At 36.2% G+C, this 25,371-nt stretch overlaps 1 protein-coding gene and 1 long non-coding RNA gene across 2 annotated transcripts in view; one reads left to right on the forward strand and one right to left on the reverse strand.

The window, feature by feature from the left end:
* Positions 1-1,641: 1,641 nt before the first annotated feature.
* The window catches only part of LOC129791393 (uncharacterized), a 55,229-nt gene continuing 31,499 nt past the window's right edge, over positions 1,642-25,371 (forward strand). The window contains exon 1 of the long non-coding RNA XR_008750691.1: positions 1,642-1,821. This is a non-coding gene — a long non-coding RNA (uncharacterized LOC129791393). The remainder of the gene's footprint in view (positions 1,822-25,371) is intronic.
* LOC129791369 (trypsin-1-like) lies at positions 15,742-16,728 on the reverse strand. The gene is made up of 2 exons (XM_055829521.1): positions 16,580-16,728; positions 15,742-16,493 (listed from the first exon to the last, which is right to left on the reverse strand). Exons 1-2 carry the CDS (start codon positions 16,688-16,690, stop codon positions 15,801-15,803), a joined length of 804 nt encoding a protein of 267 aa, XP_055685496.1. The 5' UTR covers positions 16,691-16,728; the 3' UTR covers positions 15,742-15,800.

Genomic DNA, 25,371 nt, shown 5'->3' on the forward strand with positions numbered 1-25,371 from the left:
TATATATTTCCAATTTGGCGCATTTGGAAATTGTTGTTTACTGCAAACTGCTTCTGGTCAAATAAAGTGTTTTGTTAGTAGAATAATAAGCCGAGTAATGTGTATATTGTGAAGCTTTTGGGTGGGTGGGCCAACAATGGAATTGTTGTGGGCAATGGCCATTCAATATTGCAAATGGGTGAACATGAGAACTCAAGAGAGAGAGCGCCCATGAAATGCCATCCAACACGGCATATATTCCGTCCATTTTCATTTTCTCTGTGAGTACAGAAACTATACCGCATGTATGCTACAACGTATAATATTTGAGTGTACAAGAAGTAAACTACGAATAAATCGTTAAACAATGGGAGGGAATCAACAAAATCAGTTACTTACAATGATGGTGTGTCCCCATCCGAACTTTGAAGCTCAACCCAGGGAAAGGGTATCTTTTGCGGGTAAGCTGAGGGGTGAAAGGTCCTACCCATTCATAAGTAATTAAATGAGTTCTTGTGGAAGAAAACCCATGATGGGCCATGAGAGGAAGAAAATACGAATGAAAGTTCTCATGTCGTGCGGTTAGAATTTCCTCCAAAGGATGAATATCACGAAAAGCTTTCAACACTATACTTTCCCCCACATCCCACCTCGCACCTATACCCACCCCACCTATAGCCAACTACCCTTTGTGCCTCATACACATGATGCAGTACAAGAATGAGGGAGAAGGGAATGATCTGAAAATTTAGTGGAAAAAATAGAAATATTTTTTTCTCCAAAAAAAATGTATTAATTATGCTGATGACCTCCTTCGCTATATGCGGTTTCCTTCATACGGACCTCGTGAGCGGCCGGAAGTGAAAAAGTACAAAAATTACCATATTAAAACACTTTCATTTATTTTAATGAGTAACACCGAAAATGTTTATTGCGTGGAGGAATTTTTGAATGTGAGCTCAGGAGTGTGATTTATTGCATTCCTTCTGCCGAAGCACAAGGAATTTCCTGCCTTTTGTGCTGAGAGAGCAATCAAATTCACCGGCAGGGACCCACCTTTCATTCAAGAATTTGTTCATACTAAATTCCACGGGAGGAGCTATGCACCCGGAGTTTCCTTATACATATAATGCACACACACAAGAGATGGGGGAGATGGTTATAAATTAAATAAGCGAGATGCTATTTTGTGCAAAATTGCAATGTAATGAATCCAGGGGAATTTTACTAGGAGAATTTTATGGAGGTTGCAGCATGTTGGGTTCATTGTTTATGAAAAATGAAAATTTATGTTGCTTGAGAAAATATTTTTTTTGGAATTTCATTTTCTTAACCATGCTCTTGACCTATTTACCTTAAGTACCTACCCTTGCCTTGATTGAGAATTGATGAGAGCTTTTAAAGGGGAATGTTATGTGTTATTACTACACTTTCCGGAGCTTTTTAGCTACCTATATTATGATGAATATTACTTTCAATTTGAACTATTTTTTTAAATAATAAATAAAGCATCTTGAAGATTATTCAAAGCTTCTTTTAATAAGTTTCTATTATATATAGTAAAGCTATATACACCAGCAATTCATTGAAGAATATATGTGAAAGAGAAAAATCTTTAGCGAAATTCCAACTAATTGAAGAATAATTTTGTTATCTTTTCAGGACGTTCCACCCTCTCACACCGACTTCCTGACTCACACTGCAGGAGTGCAAACGAGGTGGGAGTAAGAGATAAACCATTAAGAACAAATGGTTCGTCATTAAGCGTACAGAAGTGAACGTGTTGAAGACTAAATCCTCATCAGTGAGCTAAAGACTCCTCCTCCAAAGTACACGGACTCCGTGAGTTGCTTTAAAATAATTCCAATGATTTTTCTTCCCAATGACTTTCTATTTGTGAAAATTCCTTTTCATTTTAGGAATTATTTTATTTCCACACTAAAAGAAAAAAAACAATGATGAATTTTTATTAAAAGGCACAATATGGAGGGCTTTGTGCGCGTGAAAGTAGGTGAAGGAGATGTTGGGGGAAAAGCGCATATAAAATTCCATGAATTGTACATCCCTGTGTTGGATTGTATGGATTATGGAGGGGTAGTTTGGCGCTATAAAAAATGCAGACCGTCTGCATTTTTTTCTCTTGTGTTTATTTTCCCATAGTAGTAAAAATATTCAATTTGTTGCCGAGAATTTTCTCCGCACATCCGAACAAGACGATTTGACTTATGTGTTGCATTTCAGCGCCAATCGAAATTGCATTGTTCAAGCAATTCTTTTTGCCTTGTTGCTGAATGAATTTGAATGAGGGTAGGGTAACCCGCCCATGGTGGAGATGGATAAAGGATGTGCGCGCGGGAATTGAATCTAGAGTTAGATTTGTCTTGTATTTTTCACCGAGATGTTCACTAGAAACATGTTCCATTTGAAGGAGCTTAATTTGTGAAAGCTCTTCCCTCATCAAATGTAGTATAGTATGTATGGGGTGGTGCGGAACGGTATGGGGGGCAATTTGCTGGGGGGAGATGGGAAAACTGCAAATCAATACATGTGCACGTCCAATCAATTCGCCAAGAGTGTTTATTAGACCGGAAGAAGAAGCTAAATTTCTTCACTTGGCTGACTTTTTCGTTTTTCTCTCTGTCTCTCCGCATTTCCTGCTCCTTCGTCCATTGCTTACACATAAAAAAAAGGACAAACTCAATGAACCTCAAAATGAATTGGATTGTTTACAGACGCCATCCGCAGCAGGAGTTGAAAGCTCCTTTTCTTTTCCTCCTCACTGCTTATTGACACTCTCTGTCGCCAGGAAGTTGGTCCGAGGACTTCTTTTTTAGTTTGTAATCACACTGAGAGAGAAAAAGTTCCCTGTTGAGCTTTCGATCACTGAGCTTAAATTAACTACCTACTAAAAGATATGGATTTGAGAAGTTTATTTATTGTTTCAAAATTTATTTATAAGACTAAATAACTTCATGGCGATCTTTAAGCTTATTACCTCACTTTATTATTTTCAAAATTTATTTTGAAACAATCTAGTTTATTTAAAATCCTTTTTGTGGAATTTAAAAAAAAATTATATTTCTCTCAGTGTTGAAAAACTAAACTATAACCGGAAGTTTCGTTTATTGGCACTTCTCGTTGGAAAATAACTCATGAAATATTGTTGTGGACATTCCAATGAATCATTATTGAAAACAGTGAGTGACAATTGGAATGTTTTGTAGCAAAATTCTGGTATGTGCCACCCAACCCCCCCCCCGCATTACTGAGTCCCGGGGATGTTTGAGTTAAAACAGCACATAGAGAGAGATTGTGTTATTTGTGAGTCTGTTGAGATCATGCGACACGATTACAACAAATTTCCCTGTCACATTGTAATTTAAAGCAGTAAATACAATTTAAAGGGTGTCTGCAGGCTATCAACCCTCTCCTCCATACCACCCTCCGGAAGCTCAATCTATGCTCTTTCTCTCCCTTTCGCTCCCACCATTTAAACAAGCCCATTTTGCATCTCCTTCCAACATGCTCATATCATACGTGATATTTATAACTACACGCAAATGACATTATTGTGTGGAAATATTATTAACAAATAGATTTATTAGGTTTTGCATGCAGAATTGGTTGAGAGCATGCAAAAATTGTCTCTCAGTCCATAAATCAACTTGCAGTGATTTTAACTTCTTTTGCTCGCGAGCTCTTTTTTCGCTCTCGTTTTATGGCAATAACACACCCTGTGTAAATTTCTAACTTTATCAATGGCACGACTCTACAATGCGGGTACAAAAAAGTCCATTTGGTTCTTACCATGAAAAAGAGCTTTGCGTGCCTGAAGTGGATTTTGTGATTTTACAGCGATATTGAAACCCCCTTAATGGCCGTTACTAATACACCCCCTTGCTCAGTTGTAAACATTTTCGTGAATTGATAAAAATTGCAAGCATGCAAAGCTTAATATTGAGAATAACAAGATTAGTTTTCCATTTTTCTTTCAATTTATTGATTTGTCCCTTTTACCCGAGTTTTTCTTCAAAAGCTTTTTCATTTTGTAAAAGCTCTTCTTTTAGGGCAAGAGGTTAGAATTTTGTAAGATAGCATAAGAAATATATTAAAAAAAAAGCTCAAAAATTTCTCAATAAATGCATTTCGTTTATTGAGCTTTTCAATGAGCTTTTATTCAATATATCTCAAAGAGTATTTAATGACGGCAAATATATTACAATGAAAAACAGTGTTCTTACAAAAGACTTCCAGATGTTCTTCCCTTTTCTTTCTGCGAGACAATAAATTAATGACTAATGAGCGAGGAAATTAGTCTGATTTCCTCCTATTAAAACTGATGCAAAAAATAACGAGTATCTTGCAAAAGACTAAATAACTTCATGGCGATCTTTAAGCTTATTACCTCACTTTATTAACCCTCTAATGACTATAATTAAGAATACAATACCGTATATGCTACCATCGTCTTTAATCGTCAGCTCCTCATGGTCCTCTCTAGTTCATGGGCTAATAGTTTGCGTCAGATTTCACTCTATGGATTTAATAACATTCATTAACTTGGGATTCTCCTATAACCTTTATATACCTTTTTGTGACTTCCTCTCATAGCTTGGGATCTTTTTGAATTTATTTACCACCATGAAAAAAAAACATCGGATTCTGTTGAAAGAAAAAGTTTCTTTATTATTTCATATACCACTCCGCCTCGGCAGAAATGATTATCTCCCGGGATGGGGTAGTAAAATAAAAACCCCCAATGAGGATACAAATGTGGAAGCTGGTGGTGTAATTTACTATTTTGGAAATGTAATGACCAACACCATAGCGACAGTGCAGCCGTAAAACCATTTATGGTTCTTCCATGGCAAAAAGTCCAATGACACGGCGTAAAATTCTACGCATTTGGCCCCGAAAAGGAAATTCCACCGACTCGGGGCAAATAGATTAGCCTTTCCATGTGGGAGTTAATGTGATAAAACACCTTCACATGCAGAGAGAGAAGAGTCCACATGCCGACAATAATAGGAAACGACATTTGCAGCGTCACACTGTGATTTGTTGCTTTGCAGATAATGTCGTCGGAAATGAAATAGGTTCAATCTGAATTTACAGGATATATGTACATATGTGCTAAAGCTGTGGCTAAACTTAATTTTTTGGGATTTCCCTAACAAGTATTAAGGGGAATTACTTAACTTCACAAATGCCTCGTTGAATTGGAATTATATTGATTTAAATTTATTTTCAAAATTCTCTCTCAATTTTTGAGCTTTTCTCTCTCTTGGACTTTATATTGTAGCTCAGAGGCTAACAAGCGACACTTTCAAAAAAAAAAAAATCAAACTTTGAGCTTTTTCGGTGTAATTTGAAGTCCTGCCGCCTTAAAGTTATGTGTTCGTGGTTGGAATTTTTAGTATGGAAGAATTTTCTCTCTCATAGAAAATATATATGTAATTTAACCCTCGTCTCTGGCGCTCTTTTGGAAAAGTTATGCTACTATATATGGAGAGGTGCCTTTGGTGAGGTGACTGCGAGAGGCTGACGTGAATTTATCATAAATGCGCCAGTCGCTGTTCAAAGTCTGGCACCTCATACATAAATAAAAAGTGGGTATGTAAGGAACCTTACATAGAGAAGATGTGACATTTTCCACCCCCACACTCCGAGACCTTCCGAACCCATCCAACATTATACTGCGGGAGTCTCATTCCTCAGAATCCACCATCATGACTCTCTTATTCCACCAACTCTACCGGTCTCGTAACCTCCACCACCTCCCGAAAAGGGCTCCTGGGGAAAAGGAAAAAGCTCCAGCACACTGTGTGCAAATAATATCAACTGTGGATGAGGAAAAGCAGCAAGTCCCTTACATCCCCCAAGCAGGGGAATGTGTGTGTATGTGTATAAGTTATATACGACCTGGAAATGCCAAACCTAATTTGGAATCCGGGCGGGAGAGCGTCAGAAAGTGGCTCCCGTGGCATTTATTCTTGTCATACCTTCTTCTCGTCCTTTGAAAAGGAACATGGAAGGATGTCGGAAGCTCATAACAGTATTACAGAAAGTTTAGAGACGGAACGAGAGAGAAAGTATATCAATTGTGCTTATTTTGCCACACAAAAATGTTTTTGCAGAGAGCTTATTCACTTAAAACAAACACCTAAAAATATTCTTCTAACTCCTAAAATGTAATACAGCATGTGTAACCCTCCAGAGAGATTTATTTCTACGTCTGAAATTTGAGGAGAAAATCCACTGAATATTTGATAATCTACCCAATTTTCTAATGAACAATAATCGCTTTGTGAATGAAAATTAAATATTAAAGGTATTTTCCTTACATGGCATGGAGTTTCTTAACTCCCACCAGCATCCTCCCAATCCATATTGTATTTTGCCGTTGAATTGTGTACGAATTTCTCGTAAATTGCAATTTAATTTAAAGCTCTCGCGTATTAAATGATTTGCTAGTTAGCTACGCACCATCCCCTAATTCACATTTGGCATGAAGGTAACCCACACAAAATCCCGGAGACGCGCTAGCATATGGTGAATCGGCAATAATCATGCGGAGGAGCTTTATTATCAACGCTACAGAGCTCGCACATGTAAAATAATCCACCGCATAAAGCTAATATTCATTGTACCAACCTAACACACAGTCTAAATGAGAGGCATTTCACTTTCATCACACCACCCATTGGGTTCTTTATGGGCTATGAATTTATATTTGGCGCCGTGTAATTTTCGCGAGCACCACTCATTGTAAATACTACCTGGCGTCAACATACTCATTCGCGCACAGTCACGCTTATCGCTGTAAAATTTATTTTCTTCCCTATGTTTATGCATATAAATCTCATTGCTTGCAAGAATATTTTTTTCAAGACTTCATTTTGTGTGAATTGTGTCGCGACAATCAGAGCTTTTAAACCGGAAGAAGTTTTGTTTATTTTAACGTCTTAAATTAGAAAATATTGTGGAGAAATTTTAAGGAGAGTTTCTGCGCAATATTGTTGAAAGTCAATCATAACGCGTCCAGTTATTAGAGTTGGTATACCACAACGCGGAGGGGTCAGTCTATGCGTTGTAATTTAATTTGTGAGCAGAATTAGTAGGCAAAGTTGATTTTTTTTTATGAAATTCATCAATATGAAAGATAAAAATGCTCATATCTCAAGTTCTATAAGACCTACAGAAATTTCTTGACTAGTTATGGAAAGGTATTGAAATAAGCTATAATCTGACATATATTTCGATACATTTCAAGGTCACCTCCAGAACAAAAATGGCGGATTTTTGTTCGACAAAAAGAGTTTTTTGCACTTTTCGTCCTAAAGGAATAGTTCTAGAGGTTTCTGATGTTCCAGAAAGTTGTAGAGTTTTGCAAAACCTTTAATTTGATACCAAATTGAGCAAAATCGGACAAGCCGTTCAAGAGATATGGCTCTTAGAACTTTTCAAATTCAAGAATTTTTCAAACTGCGATATCTTCTAAACGGCGACATAGAATTTCTTCATTTTCGGACTGGTGACAGATATTGAGTCAGGCCACAACATATCAAAATTTAAAGGAAATCTATAACAGATGTTCGGAGATATTGCCCCTTAAAGTTAGACAATTTTTGTTTTTGATTTTAGCACCTCTTGCGGCCATTTTTGGAACTTGAAATGTTCCAGATAGTTGTAGGGCTTCTTTAAACCTTTCATTTGATACCAAGATGGTCAAAATCGGTCAAGCCGTTCTCGAGTTATGTCGAAAAAACACTTTTTGCTTTAGGTCGCCATATTTGCTAAACCGCTTGACCGATTTTCAAGTATGAATTGTTGATGAAAACATCTCACTGAGCTCTACAACATACTAAAATTTCAGACCTCTAGCTCTAAGGGAACTGTTTGACGGTATTTCAAAATGGCGGATGGCGGCCATATTGGATTTTAAAAATGCGAAAAAATGAAATTTTACACCCACATTTCTATATAAAACTTCAAACCGGAAGTTTCTATCTCTCACCGTTTTGGAGTTATAAGGCAAAGTTTGGGCGACCGGCCGGCAGGACGGCCGGCAGGACGGCCGGCCGGCAGGCCGGCCGGATCAAAAATTTTCCACCACCATTTTCGTAATGTGGGATGTCTAAAACGTGCTCATACCAAGTTTGAGCCCGATCTGAGGTGGTCGGTTTTTCCGATGATTACAATACTTGGTATGCCACGATTGTGGTATACCAACTAATTTTATCACTCTGCGTGAGAGCTTTTGAGCTTTCACAGTGCATCAGCAATAAACAAAAAGCTTAAAATAATACATAACATTTATTATATTGACCTTAATATTCTTCTTTTCTAAAGCCCAATGCTCTCGTTTGCAAAAGAAAATTATTTTTCTTTTCTAAATATAGACTAATCCAAATATATATATACATATGTATATTTTTAAATCTATGCGATACTTCTGTTTGTATCACGTTCGTAATTTAATTTAGCCCGCATTAGCCACAATGTCCTTTATCCATAAGGTTAAACTAAAAAACTATAGTACGCAAATTCCTTCAATTTTTGACCTTTCCAACTACCTACTTCCTTTAATCCCTTTCTAATCTACATAATTCTCCACTTCAAATCTCACAACACCCCTTTAGTTGGTGGAATTGAGTGAAAAGTTGTGAATAACGCGTGATGTGTAGTAAATCAAGCTTATAAGTAGAAAAGAAAATGAAAATAGAGTGAAAAATATTTCATTTTTAATTACAATTCCACCGAGAGGGGTGTATGGGAATTGGACATTTGATATTCACCCTCGAGAAGGGGTGGTGGTGGAGGGTGTATGCCGTATAGTGTGTGTATTATGTAAATAAAATGAGAACACGCAGAGATATAATCTAAATGATGCATTATTTGCCTGACCAACACATGCAATGAAATTCGAGGGGGTGTGGAGCCTGAGGGGTCCTCGCACCTCCACCCCATGGATAAAAAAACCCAATTGGCCATCCAAAAATGCCACCATTACACAGTTATAAAGGCATAATTCACGCTATGTATGGAAAAGTGAGGGTGAAGTGTGTGGAGAAAGCTTTATATCCGCGCTGTGACTTTTTTTTCTGCCCACATCGTTTGGGGTAGTTACGATGGTTCCTATACGGAGTCGAGGCTCGTACGTGGGGTTGATTAATGTGCGAATGATTTGCATTTCTGCGATGCTCCCGAGGGCAGAAAAGAGCCCATATTTTCATTCATTTTTTTTTATTTGGCTGAGAATGCGACCACAGTGAAGACGGCAGGGTTGCAATAAATTCCATTTTCAAGTTCCACCCCCCATACTCTTCGTGTATGAAATCGTAAATCGATAGGCGCCTTGCTAATTGCTCCACTCTCGATATTTCCAATCTCTCTTTCTCTCCCAGGGTAAAAGGAGGGTGGGTTTGGGTAGGTAAGGAATACAAGGAAATCACGAAGAATTGCGATAGAAAAGCCAACAACAGAAGATGCTGAAAATTTCAATTTTACTAAAAGGAACCTGCCTTGTGCGGAGATACCACCCACTTTCTTTTCACATTCCTCCTGTCATTCTGTGGGTGTTACGGTGCGGAGTTTATTTTGTCGCTTGGTATTGGATTTTTCATGTCTCTCTGAAAAGGGAATATATCCCCGGGAAGGAGCTGTCCGGGGCATGAGATCCCAGAGGCCCCTTGCTATACAAAGGCTGTGGGAGTCCTTCTGTCCTCAAGAGATTCGTTGAATATATATATACATATATTCATATACAAAAAGGAAGAAAAAACTGATGACGAGCACAAGATGAAGGAGAAAATTTAATTTATAAGAAATATGCATGAAGAACGTCCTTCCTATTTACATATTTTTGCTTCATTCTTCTCCACACTTTTTGCTTTGCCCTTTGAGATGGGATTGAAAATAATTTCTCAGCTGAAATGCTTGTCCTTTCATTCAATTCAAAAGGATATGGTGCTGTCTTGGAATAAGTGTTTGGTTATTTAATAGAACTTGAATAAACTCAACTGAGAAGAAAGTGAAAGAAGGAGTATTTTATAGGTAGTTCTTAAGATGGTTTTCTGCCCTTTATATATATAATTTAAATGATATTATATATAAAATGTTATGTAAAAAAACTTACCCTTATATTTTACATTAAAATATTTTTCTTTCTGGATTTAATTCCAACTTTTACATCCCTTATTTATCCAAAAAAAATTGAATGAATTTTAATTTTCAAATTAATCAAAAAGCTCAAAAAGCTCCGCCCTATTTAATGATGGATGATTTTTGACATTTAAACGACAAATTGGGCAAACCCCAATGCAAAGCATCTAAAATTTTTCACAACAATAACCGCGGCTGATTGCATCCACATGTGTGCTACACCCCCGAAAACCAACCCGATATATATGAAATTTTATGCGCGTGATGATGAAAGGGGTCACATTAATAGCCAAACAGGAAGCCGCCACCATAATTATTTTAGCACACAAGGCACCTTTTATAACTGCGCGCCAAATTAATTTCGCAACGTTGCATTTCAAAGCATTTTTCTCGCGCCCCATACATATTAAAATGTTAATAATTTAATAACGAAATTTTTCCAGCCAGCCGTCTACGAAGGGTCTCCCTCCCACGTTATGGATTGTGAGGTGATGTAATTCACGTGAAAAAAAAATATTTTGAATGCTTTTTTTGCAAGCTAGTGTTGAAGAACATTCTTCACCGCGTAGAGTGTTTGAATTTGGTGAGGCTTCCACCCTCACAATAACGTTTTTTTTTTGGATGAAGCCAAAAGTATATACCTGCAATGCAGAAAAAGTGGCGAAAATTATATGGAAAAAGCATGTTCCAACTTCACAATCGTCGACTTCCGATTCATCATACTTGAAGTGTGGGAGTGTTTTCTTTTTTTTTTCTTTTCATTCATCCCCTTGTGGTTGAAAAAAATTTAACTGAAAACTTGGACTGTGTAGGGGAAGTTTCACTTGAAAGCCTCCGCCAGAAAGTGCTTGTTGGTTTTAAATTTGTTTGTAGTAATTTCCACAGACTGCAAAAGAGTTTAAAGAGAGAAAAATTCTTTTTCTATGGCGTGAGTTGGGTACAGTCTTATGGGGCAGTTTGTTTAATATTCTTCAATGAAAAAAATCTATCTTTGCGAAAGATTGTGTTCTTTTCATTGGTGATTGATGATGTTTGAAGAAACTTTTGGAAAGAACTCTTTGAGAGCTTTTATAGTTTTCTAAACACCTTCTAAAAGTAGATTATGCATTGAGATATGTATAAAAATTCTTTTCACGCTCCTTGATGCAGGTGAGTCAGATGTTCCCCATTTTTTTTTTGGGGAAGGGATATAAAATTTTGTAAATCGAAGGGAAAAATGCCTTGTCTTCGGGAAAACCATCGATATTCTCTAGGATATTCCATTCTCCACCCCCCTCACGAAAACATATCCGACAGCGTATTTGCCTCCATCCACAGAAATGTCTTTGATACGTGCTGTGAAAGATGAATACTAAAATTTGAATATTTTGATTATCTCTCAAAGTATATAGCTTGGGAGTTTGAGGAGCTCTAGCACAAGGAGAATCATCTTCTTTCGTCTGGCAAGAGATGAGATGGGTTTGGAAGCTGAAAGTTTGTAGAAGAAGCTTCTGTACCACCCCAGCTGGGGCATTTATTATTGAGAATTCGGAAGAAGCTTTTTGGGGATTTTTCTTGAAAAGCTTTTCTCACAGCCTGACTTTGAGAACTGATGAAAAATCCAAGCTGACAAGTGATTATGCGATGAAAATCACAAGAAATTTATACATTATGTAATTTCCATGCGATGTAATGTTTATTTTTAGTCAACAAGTCCGCTGGAAAATCAAATTTTTTCAATGCCTCACCACATTCTGTCGCTTTCCATTTACCAACATCGTCGCGCGCGGGATGGGTGTGATGCGCAAGAAAAGAAAACACTTTCGGGGGAAAAATTTCACATGAAAATTTATGCAAATTTATATGTGACAATAAACGCGAGCGTGACATGATGTGATGCTTTTCGAGGAAAAAGCCTCCTCGCAACTGCATACGCTGACGGATTCAATTCTTCTATATAGGGACCTTTCTTTATATACTTCTCACCACTCTTTTTGTGATACAAAGCTCCCGCAGCAGATGGGCTAAAGTGGCAAAAATTTTTATTTTATGAAAAAAATCCAAATGTTGTGTATTTTGTGTGCCAACATAAAAACATTGCTGTACGTGTGGGTGCAAAAGCCCACACGCGGAAGCTCTCTGAGTATGGCTTAAGCTTTGGAAGCTTAGAATTTTCAACAAAGAGAAACAATTAAATTAAGGCGAAAATGGTGAAAATTCACCAAATTCCAGACACCAAAATTGCCACGATAAATTGCAAAACTCGCATCTCTAATGCAGTAAAAGTCTGAAGTGGTTGGTGGGGGGTAAACTTTGTTAAATAATGAAAGAAAATATGGAGCGAGTGTTAGCGCGGAATGCACTGGAGAAATATGATAGTCTCCCAAATATTTACCACTTCGGGAGAGTACGGAAAAGTTTTTCACAATTGGGGTGATTTCATTTTCCACACATGTTTGGCCAGAAATCCTCAATGGGGTCCTTGAGCTTCTTGAGACACGTCGTAATTATTGAATTTCTTTTATATCCAATAACTGTCCAATACGCTTTATTGGATGTTATGTTTAGTTTTTGCTGTAGAAATGGATTTTTTCTTTTAATTTTCTTCCTAAATTTGAGCTTGTTATATTATTGAAGAATTCTTTTAAAATTTCTGAGAAATATTTATTGGAAAGCTCTTAGAAAATATTTAACTATTTCTTCTTTCTTTTCCTAAAACCTCAACTGTCTATATGGCTTTGTTCTTCAGAGTGCTTAGAAGTGGGAAAAACTTTTATACATGAGAAAGAAAATGCTGGAAAATAAAAGTATGTGATTATTGCATCAAAATCCCATAATACAGAAGTTTTCTTTCTCAACATATAAATTCAAGTAAAGGAACTTTTATCGACGACAATTTGGAAATTTTACTTCGTCACGAGTTCCCGTGGCAAAAAGCCCGCAGGGGTGTTTCTTCCACCACCGCCCTACCGAAAAGGGATGCAAAAGTCTTGTGAGTGGCTGGGAGGGGGGGTGCCATTCGATTTGGTTTGGAAAGTAAGAAAAAGGGACTGGGTGATTTGAGTGGAGCAAACACGCGTTCCCAAGAGCAGAAAAGGTTGAAAGGAGCGTAAATCCCTTAATCCATGATGGTTTTGCCAATATTGAGGAAACTGATGGTGAAAATCTGATATCAAATCTCTGCCATTTTCTCCTACGTTATACATACATACATATCTCAAGTTGTTCCCCGAACAAAATATCATGGAACAGCAATGGATGTATAAAACCGCGTGAGTTGCATGCACAACACTGAAACTTTTCAAGTCTTCCCCAGCTAGAAAATTTTTGCCATTCCCCAACTTCGTTTATATACCCTTATCGGCATCGATTTGAGTGTCTTTCTTTTCTGGCAGCTTTTCCTCCAACCCCGCCCTCCTCCCCGCATGATCCCATTCTCAATTCAAGGGATGACAATCAATGTTAAGGAACATTTTTGTGAGACTTTTATTATCACCCACTTTGCCCATGCAAGACATTTCCACGGAATAAGGAACATATTTTTGCATTCTCGTTTTTTCGGTTTTTGCGAAAAGAGAAACTTTTCCCGTGAAATCCACTATCTTTTAGTCTCTTCTATACTACAGAGTAAAACTATAAAAGTTCCTCTAACGAGTTCTTGTTTGGATAAAAAGATGCACGGAATCCGTGTTCTTTCCATCTGCAACTTTATGGGAAGTGTTAGGACAAGGATGTATCTCTCTCTTGAGAGAGAGAGGTTACATACATTAAAACAACAAGTTGATAATTTTCCAATTTTTTAGATGTAAAATTTAACAAGTATTGGAAAAAAAACATTTTTTTTTTCTGAACAAATTTTGCTAAAATATAAAAACTGTTTTAATAAAATTAATAAAACTAAAATTCTAAGAAAAAGATTTAAAATTTACCACAAGCAACGTACGTAACCTCACAAGCTCACACTGCATAGAAGACAGAATTTTATGTCAATCTTCGAGACTATTGCAAGGAATCGCATTGAATGGAAACTATGAAGAAACAATTGAGTAAGAAAATAGAATGAAATTTGAGATTGAGGAGCTAATTCTGGCAAAAATATTTTCTTTTCTTTTCTTACAATTCGTGAGTTATAAGGTTTTTTGGTATTCTCACAAAAAAAACTTATAAATTTGTAAGATCTAAAAAGTTTCACAGTTCAACTTTTAGACCACGTCGTGAGAAACATTTTTGCTATAATAGAAAAGAAAAGGTTTTGGTATTCCGGCCGAATATTTTCTTATAACTTGTAAGAAAATCTTACAAAATCATATGTTTTATAAGGACCTGCCGAGGTGCTTTTTCAATCTTTTTGTGATTTTTGTAACCGCTAAAGCATGATTCATTGTCATGATAGGCAGCAATTAACTATTTTGACAGATATTTTACATGAATCTGAGTGTTTGGAATTGTTTTAGGTTGTTTTTTAACAAAAATTATTGTGAAATATGTGGAAAAATTCTGACCATTATTTTCTGTGTGATATGCCAACGAATGTCAAAATTTTCCAGAGACTTGGCCTTGTGGAAGATGATTTATGCATGCATAAAGACAACATTGAAAGATATTTCTGTAGTGTAGATTAAAAAGCAAAAAGTTAGAGTACGGAAACACGTTTTATTTAAGAATATTCTGGATTACAATTAATCTCTTTATGGTCATTCATTAGAGCTGGTACCTCCAATTTCTATTCTTTCACAAATGCTTCCAGCATCCCCGGATCGGATTTTGCTTATTAAATAAACATTTCATGCTGCCTGGGAGTTGTCCGGGTATCTCTTCCCGGAATCCGTGGATGCCACAGATGTCCAAAAGTTCTGGATGATTCAATTTTTTTTCTTCACAATCTAGATAAAAAAAATTTTTATTTATCATGTAAAATGCAAAAATACTTTAAAAGGGTTAAATTTTTACCAAAAATCCCGAATAATCTATTGTGTTTTGTTGATAAATTCACTTAACTTTAACCTCATTTTATTTGTTTACATTAACTTTATTGACTTCGTCTATTTTCGGTTTCACTTCGTTTTTCAACGTAAACAGCGACATCTGTTTTCGACTTCCAGTTTCGGAGGTCTGTTACTATAAAATAATGAAAAAGAAATTTTTGCTGGAACAGCAAACCTTACAAAATCCCTTGTAAGACGAAATAAATAGAAAATAAACGTCCCTTTTTCAATAAATTTCCTGTAATAAAGTTCATTCCAAATTAATTTTATTTATTTTCTTAATGTCAAACGTCACAAATAGCGACATCTAGTTACGTTTTGCTGTTTTGAGGGGAATGTTCTAAAAAGGTGCTATAAAAGATTTTTTTTGCTGGAATACCAAATCTTACAAAATCCCTTGTAAGACGAAATAGATAGAAAAGAAAATATTTTTGTGAGAATAAGCCCCTGAGCTTGAAGAAGTTTGATTAAATGATTCTATCTCTGTTTCTAAAGAAAATTCCATTTATCGGAAAGAAATAAAATAGCAATTTTAAACAGATAAAATCATTAAAATAAGGCACATAAATGGTATTTTCTGTCGTTCTTTTCCATTTAAAAATGTTGAGAATCAAGTGCTTGGAGATCGTTAAAGTAAGAGTTTAAAATTCATTTATTTATCCTTCAATTCTTTGCATTCCGGACAATCAATGATTAATTTTGCTTGCTGAAAATTCTCTCCTGAATCCAATTTACGAAGTACGAAACATTCACGAAGACAGCAGTCTTCCCTGGCACTCCACATGGTTGGTAGGACCAGCTAACAATACCATAGACGACAACCTTTCCTGTGGAATCAATATCAACGAGTGGGCCACCGGAGTCACAATTGCAGGGAACTTTGTAGCGATCTCCAGCACAGAGATTCGTGTCGTGGAGCGGACCATTGGCGTACATTCTGTAGCACATCTCCAATGTGACCATATCAACGTCAGCCTTGAGAAGCTTATCGGAATATTCGGGAATTTCATCGGTTGATGTTGATCCCCAGCCTGTGATTGTGAGGCTTCCAGTTGGATAGAATGGCTCATCTGCGGGTAAGCTGAGACTCCCGACGTATTCATTGAATACGAAAGGTTCATCAACTTCAATGAGAGCAAGATCATATGGTCCCGGACTATTTGCCATGTCGTATGATTCATGGACAATGATTGACTTGGGCTTCCTCCTCTGCTCATACTGGCTTGGTTGGGAGATAAGATGAGCTCCAGCAACAATTTCAGTCATCCCCGTAACATTGCTGAAGGCTTTAATGCAATGCCCTGCTGTAAGAACCCAATTTTCATTGAGAATTGATCCACCGCAGAAATGCTTCTGCTCCGGGTTGTCCAGCCATTGGAGGGAAATCTTAAAAAAAAAAAGACAAAATTGATTGTCAGGATATCTGATTTATTGCGTTGAAGGAGTAGAGAAGATTATTAGTTAGAACTTACCATGTAGGGGAATTCATGGGGCTTGGCTTCTTCTCCACCCACAACTCGGGGCTTGGCGGAAGCCACAACAGCACATCCAATGAGCACAATAAGGCAGAGGAAGGTATTCATGTTGTCAACAAATAACTACTGTTTGCTAAGTCAACTGTTCACTGTCTTTTATACCACATTGATGATATTAGAGAGATAAGAGGCGTGATAAGTGGAGGAAAAACCTCAAGATTCCACTTGATTAGTCATATCAATTGAAAAGATTTTTAACGTATTATTTTATACATACTTTGGTCTATCACTAACTTTCAAAGAATGCTTAGAAGAAGATTTTCTTGTATAAAAATCATTTTCAAGTACCTACACGCGACACATGCCACATAAAAGCTGATTTAGCTATTATATTAATTAAAAACAAAGTTTTCTCAAGTATCTTACTTACATTACATACAAAACAATGACTGTATATCGCACAATTACACATATTCAAACTTTCGAAAGCTTTTAAATCATTTAAATACTTCACATCCCATCATTTCTGCACAAGTGTAGAAGAAAAGCATTGTGCTCTGTGAATTGCAGGGTAAACTTTCTGATCTCAATAAATATTCAAATTTTCACACGATTACCCAGAGATTATGGCGGAATGAAGTGAAATATTCTTGTTTTCCAAAGTAGTGGAAAATTTGTGATTCTTCCTCGACAAGTGAGGAGCAAAAGTTCACTAAAGGGAGTTCCCCACACTGCCATGTAGTCTGAAACAATAAATTGGAAGTCGCTTAAGATCTCGTGAGGACGATTGTGCACACCAAACGTTGCTTCGGGTGAATCAATGAAATGGTCTCTTCATTGTCGTCTCTTCTTTTGCCATTTCCTCCACAGGAAAGTCATCCCATTCCGCGTGGTCGGAGCTGAGAGAGAGAGAGAGTCACATCTCCAAAAGGAGGGTGGAAGAATGCCAACAAATATTCCTCTTCTCAACGATTGCGAATCGAAAAAAAAATAGAAGAAGTCAAGTCTTGGATGAAGTGCGGGAGTTCCAAAACACAAAACACCCTGAAAGTGCAATGGGGGGCGTTTTTATGGGAATTCACTTCACCATAAATTTATTATTGGTGGAAAAAATTTATGGATCGTTAAATGTTTGGTGTCTAACATTGGAGAAAAGGTTTAAGTCACATCCATCGTGATATGGGGAATATGAAAGGGGTGGGATTTAATGCTAAACTTGCTGATCAAAAAACATTCTGGGTGAAATCAAATTTATCGACGGTGGTGCAAAAAATTTAAATAAATTTATTAGTTTCTCCCCTTTCGTCGAATATGTGATGCTGTTGTCTTGTTTCCTTCTTACACGCCAAATGCCTCTTTTCTTTATGGTTTTAGGCTCTCTCGCTTTGGCATGGAGGCACTGATATTGCAAGTTACGTGAAATCTTATTTTGAGAATTTATAGATTAAATGTTGGGCTCTATTCAGAAAACCAAGAAACCCTGGAATTCGCTTAAAATCTTGAAATTTCAGTACTTTCAAAAAAATTTCAAGGATTTCTTGGTCGCTGAATTGGGCGCGTTGGTTCAAAAGTGTGAATTTCTGTATATTTTATAAAATAAAATAAAAAATCCTTTTTCTTGAGAAAATCTAACACAAATATCCTACGTAATTACCCAATTAATTCAATACCTGATGAAGAGGAAAATTAGGATCAAATCTTTCGATCAGAATATTATGCTTTTGATCAGAAGAATATTCCGTTTTAGTCACAAAAAATGTTCCAGTTCCAAGAGGAATGTTCCATTTTGTCAGAAAAATCTGCTATTTTGATCAGGAAAATAAGACATTTGCTCGGGATAATAAGCAATTAATCACAATAATTAGCAGTTGATCAGCAAAACGGGTTCATGATTAGAAGAATAATACATTCTAGTCGTGAAAAACAAGCAAATAATCAGGAACAAAGACGATCATGTAAATATCCGATCAATTGCTAATTTTTATGATTAATTACTAATTTCTTGATCGAATATCATATTTTTCTGACCAAATGGAACATTCTTCTTGGAATTGAAACGTTTTTCTGACCAAAATGGAATATTCTTCTGATAAAAAGCAGAATTTTCTGACCAAAAGTATAATTTTCTGATCAAAAGATGGGATCCGAGAAATTATCCTTAAAATGTGTTTGAAAGAAAAAAGAAAAATACAAAATAAGAATCACAAATCTTCCAGAGCTCAAAGCCTTAACTACCTCATTGCCTTTTTGGTGGTTTTATCGCATTTTTGCTAAGCTTAAACCCCATTCAAAGAAAGAAAAATACGGAGCAAGAGCAGGAAGAAAAGGAGCAACTGGGAGAACATCAAAAATGTTCCTGAGAGGGTGGAGAATAAAATAAATTTATTTTTTCCCACTTTGTGCAAAATAGTCGACAATTCTAAATCTCTGTTCCCAGCAATAAAAGGGGGCGACGGGGAAGATATTTCTGGAAATCGAGATTCTCTCCCTGCTCCCTGTTAAAAAGGAAAAAAGGGGGAGAAAAACCGAAAAATAGCTATTACGTTTCCTTTAGTAAAAGAGAGAACCACCCGCCATTCCATTTTCTTCAGCACAACTTAAGTATGCAACGAACGTATTGTAACTTATGTATTTCGAGGAGGTTACGGCGATATAGATTGAATAAAAAATAGATTAGGAACATTCTCTTGATGCTCTCGAGCTTCAAATGGGCTTTGGGGTTTGCCCATTTTATATATGTGTATATAGGGGGAAAAAGGGCGATGGAAAATGGACAATTGCCAAATTTACTGTAAAAATATTTGAATCAAGCAGTTTTTTTTCTCTTGAAGAAAATTCCTTTTATTACAATTTTCATGGGATTTTAATGCCAATGACACCAATTTGAGGGTACATATACCCTCCCACACTTCTTTTGAATCAATCGCATCCTTCACGCAAAGCAACTCAATGTGTGCCATCCTTTTTTTTCCATCATTCTTTCTTTTTGCCAGTAATAGCAGCCACTTTGGGGGACTCGTTAGAGTGGGATTTTCTTTTAAAGTGCAAGGAAGAGGGATTTTCTGTATCAATTTCCGCATTTCCCCGCAAAAGTATTTATGCCACACAAATGCACTCCATCTCTTCGCAATAAATACAAATATACACAACAGTGCTGAAGTGTTGAATCGTGTACATTTTCATGGAGCACTTTATGGGGATGATTGCTCATAGCAAGAAAAAAGGGGTGAGTTTTTATGTGGAAATATTTCACATGGAAATTTTCAAAAAGATTCTCACAGCTTTCGGGGGAAAATCGATGGAAAATTTAATTAATTAGAATTTGAACAATTTGTGTTTATCTGCCGAATATTTCGATTCTTGAGTCGAATCATCCGAATCTTAGCAATGCGTCCTGATTATGACGAATAATCCGAAACTTAACGAATAATCTAAAACTAGACGAAGAGTTATAATGTTGACGAACAATCCAAATTATTAGAAACTTCTTGACGAACAGTTCTAATCTGCTTGACTAATAATCTTAATCTTCTTGACGAATAGTCCGAATATTGACGAATAGTTTAAATCTTGACGAAAAGTCCGAATCTTCTTAACGAATAGCTTTAATCAGCTTGGCCAATTATCTTAATCTTCTTGACGAATAATCCGAATCTTGGCAGAGTTCTAATCATGACAAATAATCTGAATATTGATGAATAATCCGAATTTCTTCTTTGCTAATTATTCGAATCTTGGCAATTTGATGATGACGAATAATCCGAATTTTGACGAATAGTCCAAGTCTTGGCGAACAGTCCAAATCTTCTTGACGAATAATCCGAAGATTTTCATTCAGATAAACACCCCTTGTATTTGAATTTATAACAGTCTTTGAAAAAATGCTCAATACTTTCGTTAATTGAAAGGAAATATTTATTTTATCTATTTTACATAAATTTCAATGAAATATTTCATTATCAATAAAAATTTCTACACCATAAATTCCATTAAATGGTGATTCCTTCAAATGAATAAGAAATGGAAGGTGATTCGACAGGATATAGTTGGTAAAGTGGGAATTGTTGACACAACTAAAAGTACCCAAAGCACAACCCTCTTACACTTACCATGCAGGAGGCAAAAAAAAAAAACTGAAACGTTGGCAATATTAGGGTTATTTTTGTGGGTGTAGAAAAATCCAATGAAAGTGTAATTAAATTAAATTGGTAAGCAAGCTTTCTATTGGGGTTATCAGCAATAATTGAGCCCAAAATATGGGAGGATTAATTAAATGTTATGAACCTCAACGACCCCCGGAAGTGTGTTGTGAGCAAAATTAACTCGCAAGAATTCTTTTTAGGGGAGGAGGGTATTTTTGGGGATTTAATAAGGAGGCAAATGGAAGGCAAAAATAATTATAAAAATAGCCACGTTTTTATTTTCAACAACATTCACCATTTCTTATTATTTTCCCCTCCATAACGAAGTCTCACTAGTAAGAATCTCACCTTCAGGGGGAATATTAAAATTTTAGGGCACAGCATAGCATTTATTCCTGTGTGGACACCCCGAGTAATTACCCCTGGGAACTTATGAATTTTGAGAGCATACTTTCCCTCCAATTTCTTCATTTGAGGGTTTGTGATATGCGAAGAAGAGCCGCAATTTCCAATTGAAATGGAAAATACCCCTAAGGGGGTGGAGTTGAATGGCAATAAATTCACGTCGATGCTGAAGAAGAAAAAATTCCAACATTTCAGACGCAGTTGGAATACAATTTGCAGGGTTGAAAGCTTGATTGTACGAAAAAGGAAGCAAACGGGGAAATTTTGGTGCGGGAAGAATATTGGAATGTCCTCCGTTGTGGTATTATTTGCCATATTCTCTGTGTTTTTCTTGCGATTCCTGTGCACAGGAGCAGAAAGAACATAGAGAGAGAAAGGAGTATTAATTCTCTGTCAAAGGGAACATTGTTCACCAAGTATTGAAAAGTAATTTCCATTTCGCAAAAATTGCAGAAAAAAAAAATAATATGAAAAGGTATATTAGCATTGGGATGTGTGAGTCGAGAAGAAAATTTGCGGCTGCGGAAAATTTTTAATGTTAAAGAAAATTCTTGATTTATCCTTTGGGGATTTTTTTGGTTGTTTTAAGGTAGAGATTTCAGTTCAGTTCTTCTTAAAAATTTTGAGTTTAAGAAATCAGAAAAATTTCCGGAAGAAGCAGTTTAAGAAGAATTAAAATTACTGAAAAAAAAACTCTTATAAATATTCAAGAAATATACCCATAAAGGCCATAAAAAGAAGTCCTTTTTGCTTGCCGCCACTTGAACTCGCATACTTTGCAATGATGCGTGAGAATGAACAAAGGTTCTCTCATTCAATGGAACCTGGGCAGGACAGGCACCACCGGATATTTGTTGATATATTCATAGTATCAGATTTTGGCAAAAAAAAATCCTTCATTGCCATGAGGAGGACTTCATAAAAAAAATCTATTCATCATTCGTGAAATTGTAAAATGACCAGAAATATGCGGGTTTTTAGGGGGTGGATGGATAATCGGGCATGAGGGCTATGTGTCTATGGGATTGAGCTTTCAAAGGGTATATCCACACACACACAGAAGAACTGAGCAAATACTCAATGAATGGCAAATTGAATAGATAAATGGAAAATGGGGGACAAAAGAGGACCAATTTTGGATTCTCTCAATCAGCGATCATGAGTCTGATTGCACTTGCAGTCCGCATAATCACGGGGATTGATTCAAAGGCATTTTATGTAGAAATGGTTTCCAGAGAAATTTTCATGATGACTCTTGTGTGGATTAATGTTTGGTTGGATAATTCAGAAAAGGTACTTCCGCCACCCCCACAAAGAAGAGAAGATTGAAAACTGCACCAAGAGTTGTGCGATAATCTCTTGACAATTGAACTGTGTGGAAGGTGCCTTTAAGTGCTCTTTTATGTCATCGGGGTGGATGGCACACACACACACACACAAAATAAATCAGAAAACAATCATCGATCTCGATGAGAACACATCCCGCCATATATTTGTGGGGGTGGGAATTTGCCGAAAAGTAACCCCTCAATTGAAAGTTTCTCTATGTTTGTATGTATGTCTGCACGGGAGCCAATTTGATTTAAGGCCAACATCAGCTATATACTTTTTGTCGGTTTATACAACCCCCACCTCCCCCCCCGACCTCGTGCACCCAGCCACTTGTGCCATTTAGACGCACTCCACTGGGAACCCGATGAAAATCCTTCGATCCCCTATACTTTTACGTTTCCCAAAAATACAAGGAAGACTTTTCTGCAAGTAAACTTTTCACTTTTTTTTTATTTCTCACCCACCCAATGCCGGCGTGTTTTTCACCACTATACACTTGTTCCGTCTTTCGCATTAATGGCAAAGACGAGGTGGTTGTGAGAGGGAGGGTTTTGCTGTTATGTATAAAAGAAAAATTCCTCACTCTAACATTTCATAGTTTCAGTTGCTTCTGCAATAAATCATTTCTCCTGCACATGATTCAATTTCCAAGGGTATGTTCCACACCACCCCTCAATGGGAGGGTTGAGTTGGAAAGAAACCAATTTATATCTTCACCCACGATGACAAGTTCTCACTTTCTTTTTCCCACATACACAAACTTTCTTTTGGTGCACAAAAATTGCGACAATGAGAGGTGTCGACGTAAGAAACACATTGACGGTATAAGCATGGCAGGAAGTTATATTTCACATTCAAATGAGCAGAAGAAATATGGATTTGTGGAGAGATAAGAAAGCAGTGGGGTCTGCTGAGACCGCTGAGACATAGCCAAGAGATTTTTCTGCATGAGAAATGATCCCTAATTTTCATATCTTAGTGGATGATGAAGAGGATTAAGCGTACATATTTTGAAAATAAAATAAAATATGGTTTGAAAAAATTTTCAGTAACGAAAAATTAATTTATGAACCTATGAGCATTTTTATGATGTAGAGAATGTTCTTTGTAAAAAAAATATTAAGCATACAAATCTAATTATATCCATTTTAATTCATTTTAAAAATCAGTCTTTGCAATTTTTGTCGGAGTTTTCCACGATTCTGTTCGTCTTCTTCATAAGAAATTTTTGAAAAATAAAAAAAAATATATATTAAATTAAAATTCCCAGCTAGGTTAACTCGAAAGCTCTGGTTAAAACGGAAAGAATTTATCTGGAGCGAGCCCATCTCTCTCTCTCAAATAATTCACGGGCGTAGTTAGAAATTTATTCTAGGAAGTGATTTTTCAGATTATTTAATTTTAAAAATGTTTAAAGTGAATTTAAAAACGTCTTGATTCGTTAATTCTTTTTTAGCTTGATGCATCTATTTTATTACACGTCCTTTCTAATGTCTAATCAAACATTTGATATATTTCTGAAAGTTTGGTGGTTCTTTTCAAACGTTTAACACCTTTTTTTCGAAGGTTTAACGTATTTCTTTAGGATTGACGTTTCTTTAAAAATATTTGCTTTTTTTGAACGCCTAATAAATTTATTACAACGTTTAAAATTTCCTTTTTTACCGTTAAAATAAATCCTTTTGACTTCATAAAAAATCCTGGATTTTCTGTGCTGTCAAGGAGTTTTTTATAGATCTAAACACCCTTCCTGCAATAATAGACACTTTAGAAAAGTTCAAAGTAGAAAAATTCTATATTCAAGTTGTTTTCTTTTGGCAAAATAAATTAATTTGACTTATTACCTACTAATTATCATCAAGAGCAATTTCTTTCTATTCACAAGAAAAAAATGAACCAATAAAAAAGTCAATGGAAGCAAGGAAAATAAATAGCAACGACCAAGTGGCTAATTGATGTCAGAGAAAGTTTCTGTTTGATCATTATCCTATTGAGAGTCCTGGCCAATTAATTTACTCTCAGGCGCTGTGTTTTGTTTTCTTTTTTTATGCTTCACCCTGCATTTGCTCAAGGAGATGGTAATTAATAGACCAAATTAATTACACCACCCTTAAACTTCTTCTTAGGACCAGACATCTTGTAATATTTTTTTTTCTCTCGTTCCGACTGACCTCATTCAATGGAAATCATCTTTCCGATGAATTTCTACCTGAAAATAAAACATTTTTTGTGCCAATGTCCTCGCACTCCATATTCATGGTTTTCCATTCACCCGAAAGTTTTTCCAGGCAGGAAGTAATTTATGGGAGTTTGGGAGATAAAATTAGTCCCCCACCAGAGGAATCATGTAGTGTTTGATGAAGCGTATGACGCGATAACTGCAACATGAAAAACCCATTTTGACTTTTATATTCTCCTCTCTCAGTGTCCTTTTTTTATTATTTGCCGTAGTTATTATTGTTTGGCAGAAACCACCATATGCCGGGGTGAACTATCGATTTCCCAGGGAAATTCCGGATTGATTTACATCACACAATGGGGTGGGTCTGATGCTGTTTTCTATTTTTTTAATAACAAATTATAAAAAAAAATCTTTTTTTTTTAATTTTTAAATATTGAGGGTTTAATTCAAATTTAAAAGAATAAAATATTGGCTCCATATAATCGTGAGTCAGAAAAAGACTACTTGAGACTCAAATCCCATTTTTGCGACTCAACTCTTTTCTTATTTAGACTCAGCCTTTGACTAATGTAGACTCAATTTTTAACAGATGTAGACGCAGCCTTTGCCTTATGGTGACTCAATTTTTAACTTATCTGTACTACAAAATACCTAATGTAGCCGCGAGTTTTAACTTAAGGCGATGTTAAAAAAAAAAGTAAGACAACGAATATTTTAAATGAACAGAA

The sequence above is a fragment of the Lutzomyia longipalpis genome, chromosome 2, assembly GCF_024334085.1.
Source record: "Lutzomyia longipalpis isolate SR_M1_2022 chromosome 2, ASM2433408v1".
In the NCBI taxonomy this organism is placed as follows: domain Eukaryota; kingdom Metazoa; phylum Arthropoda; class Insecta; order Diptera; family Psychodidae; genus Lutzomyia; species Lutzomyia longipalpis.

Coding starts and splice junctions, on each gene's coding strand:
- LOC129791369 (XM_055829521.1), bottom strand. CDS start 16,690: ATGAATACCTTCCTCTGCCTTATTGTGCTCATTGGATGTGCTGTTGTG. Junction 16,494..16,579: donor CCCATGAATTCCCCTACATG/GTAAGTTCTAAC, acceptor TTTTTTTTTAAG/ATTTCCCTCCAATGGCTGGA.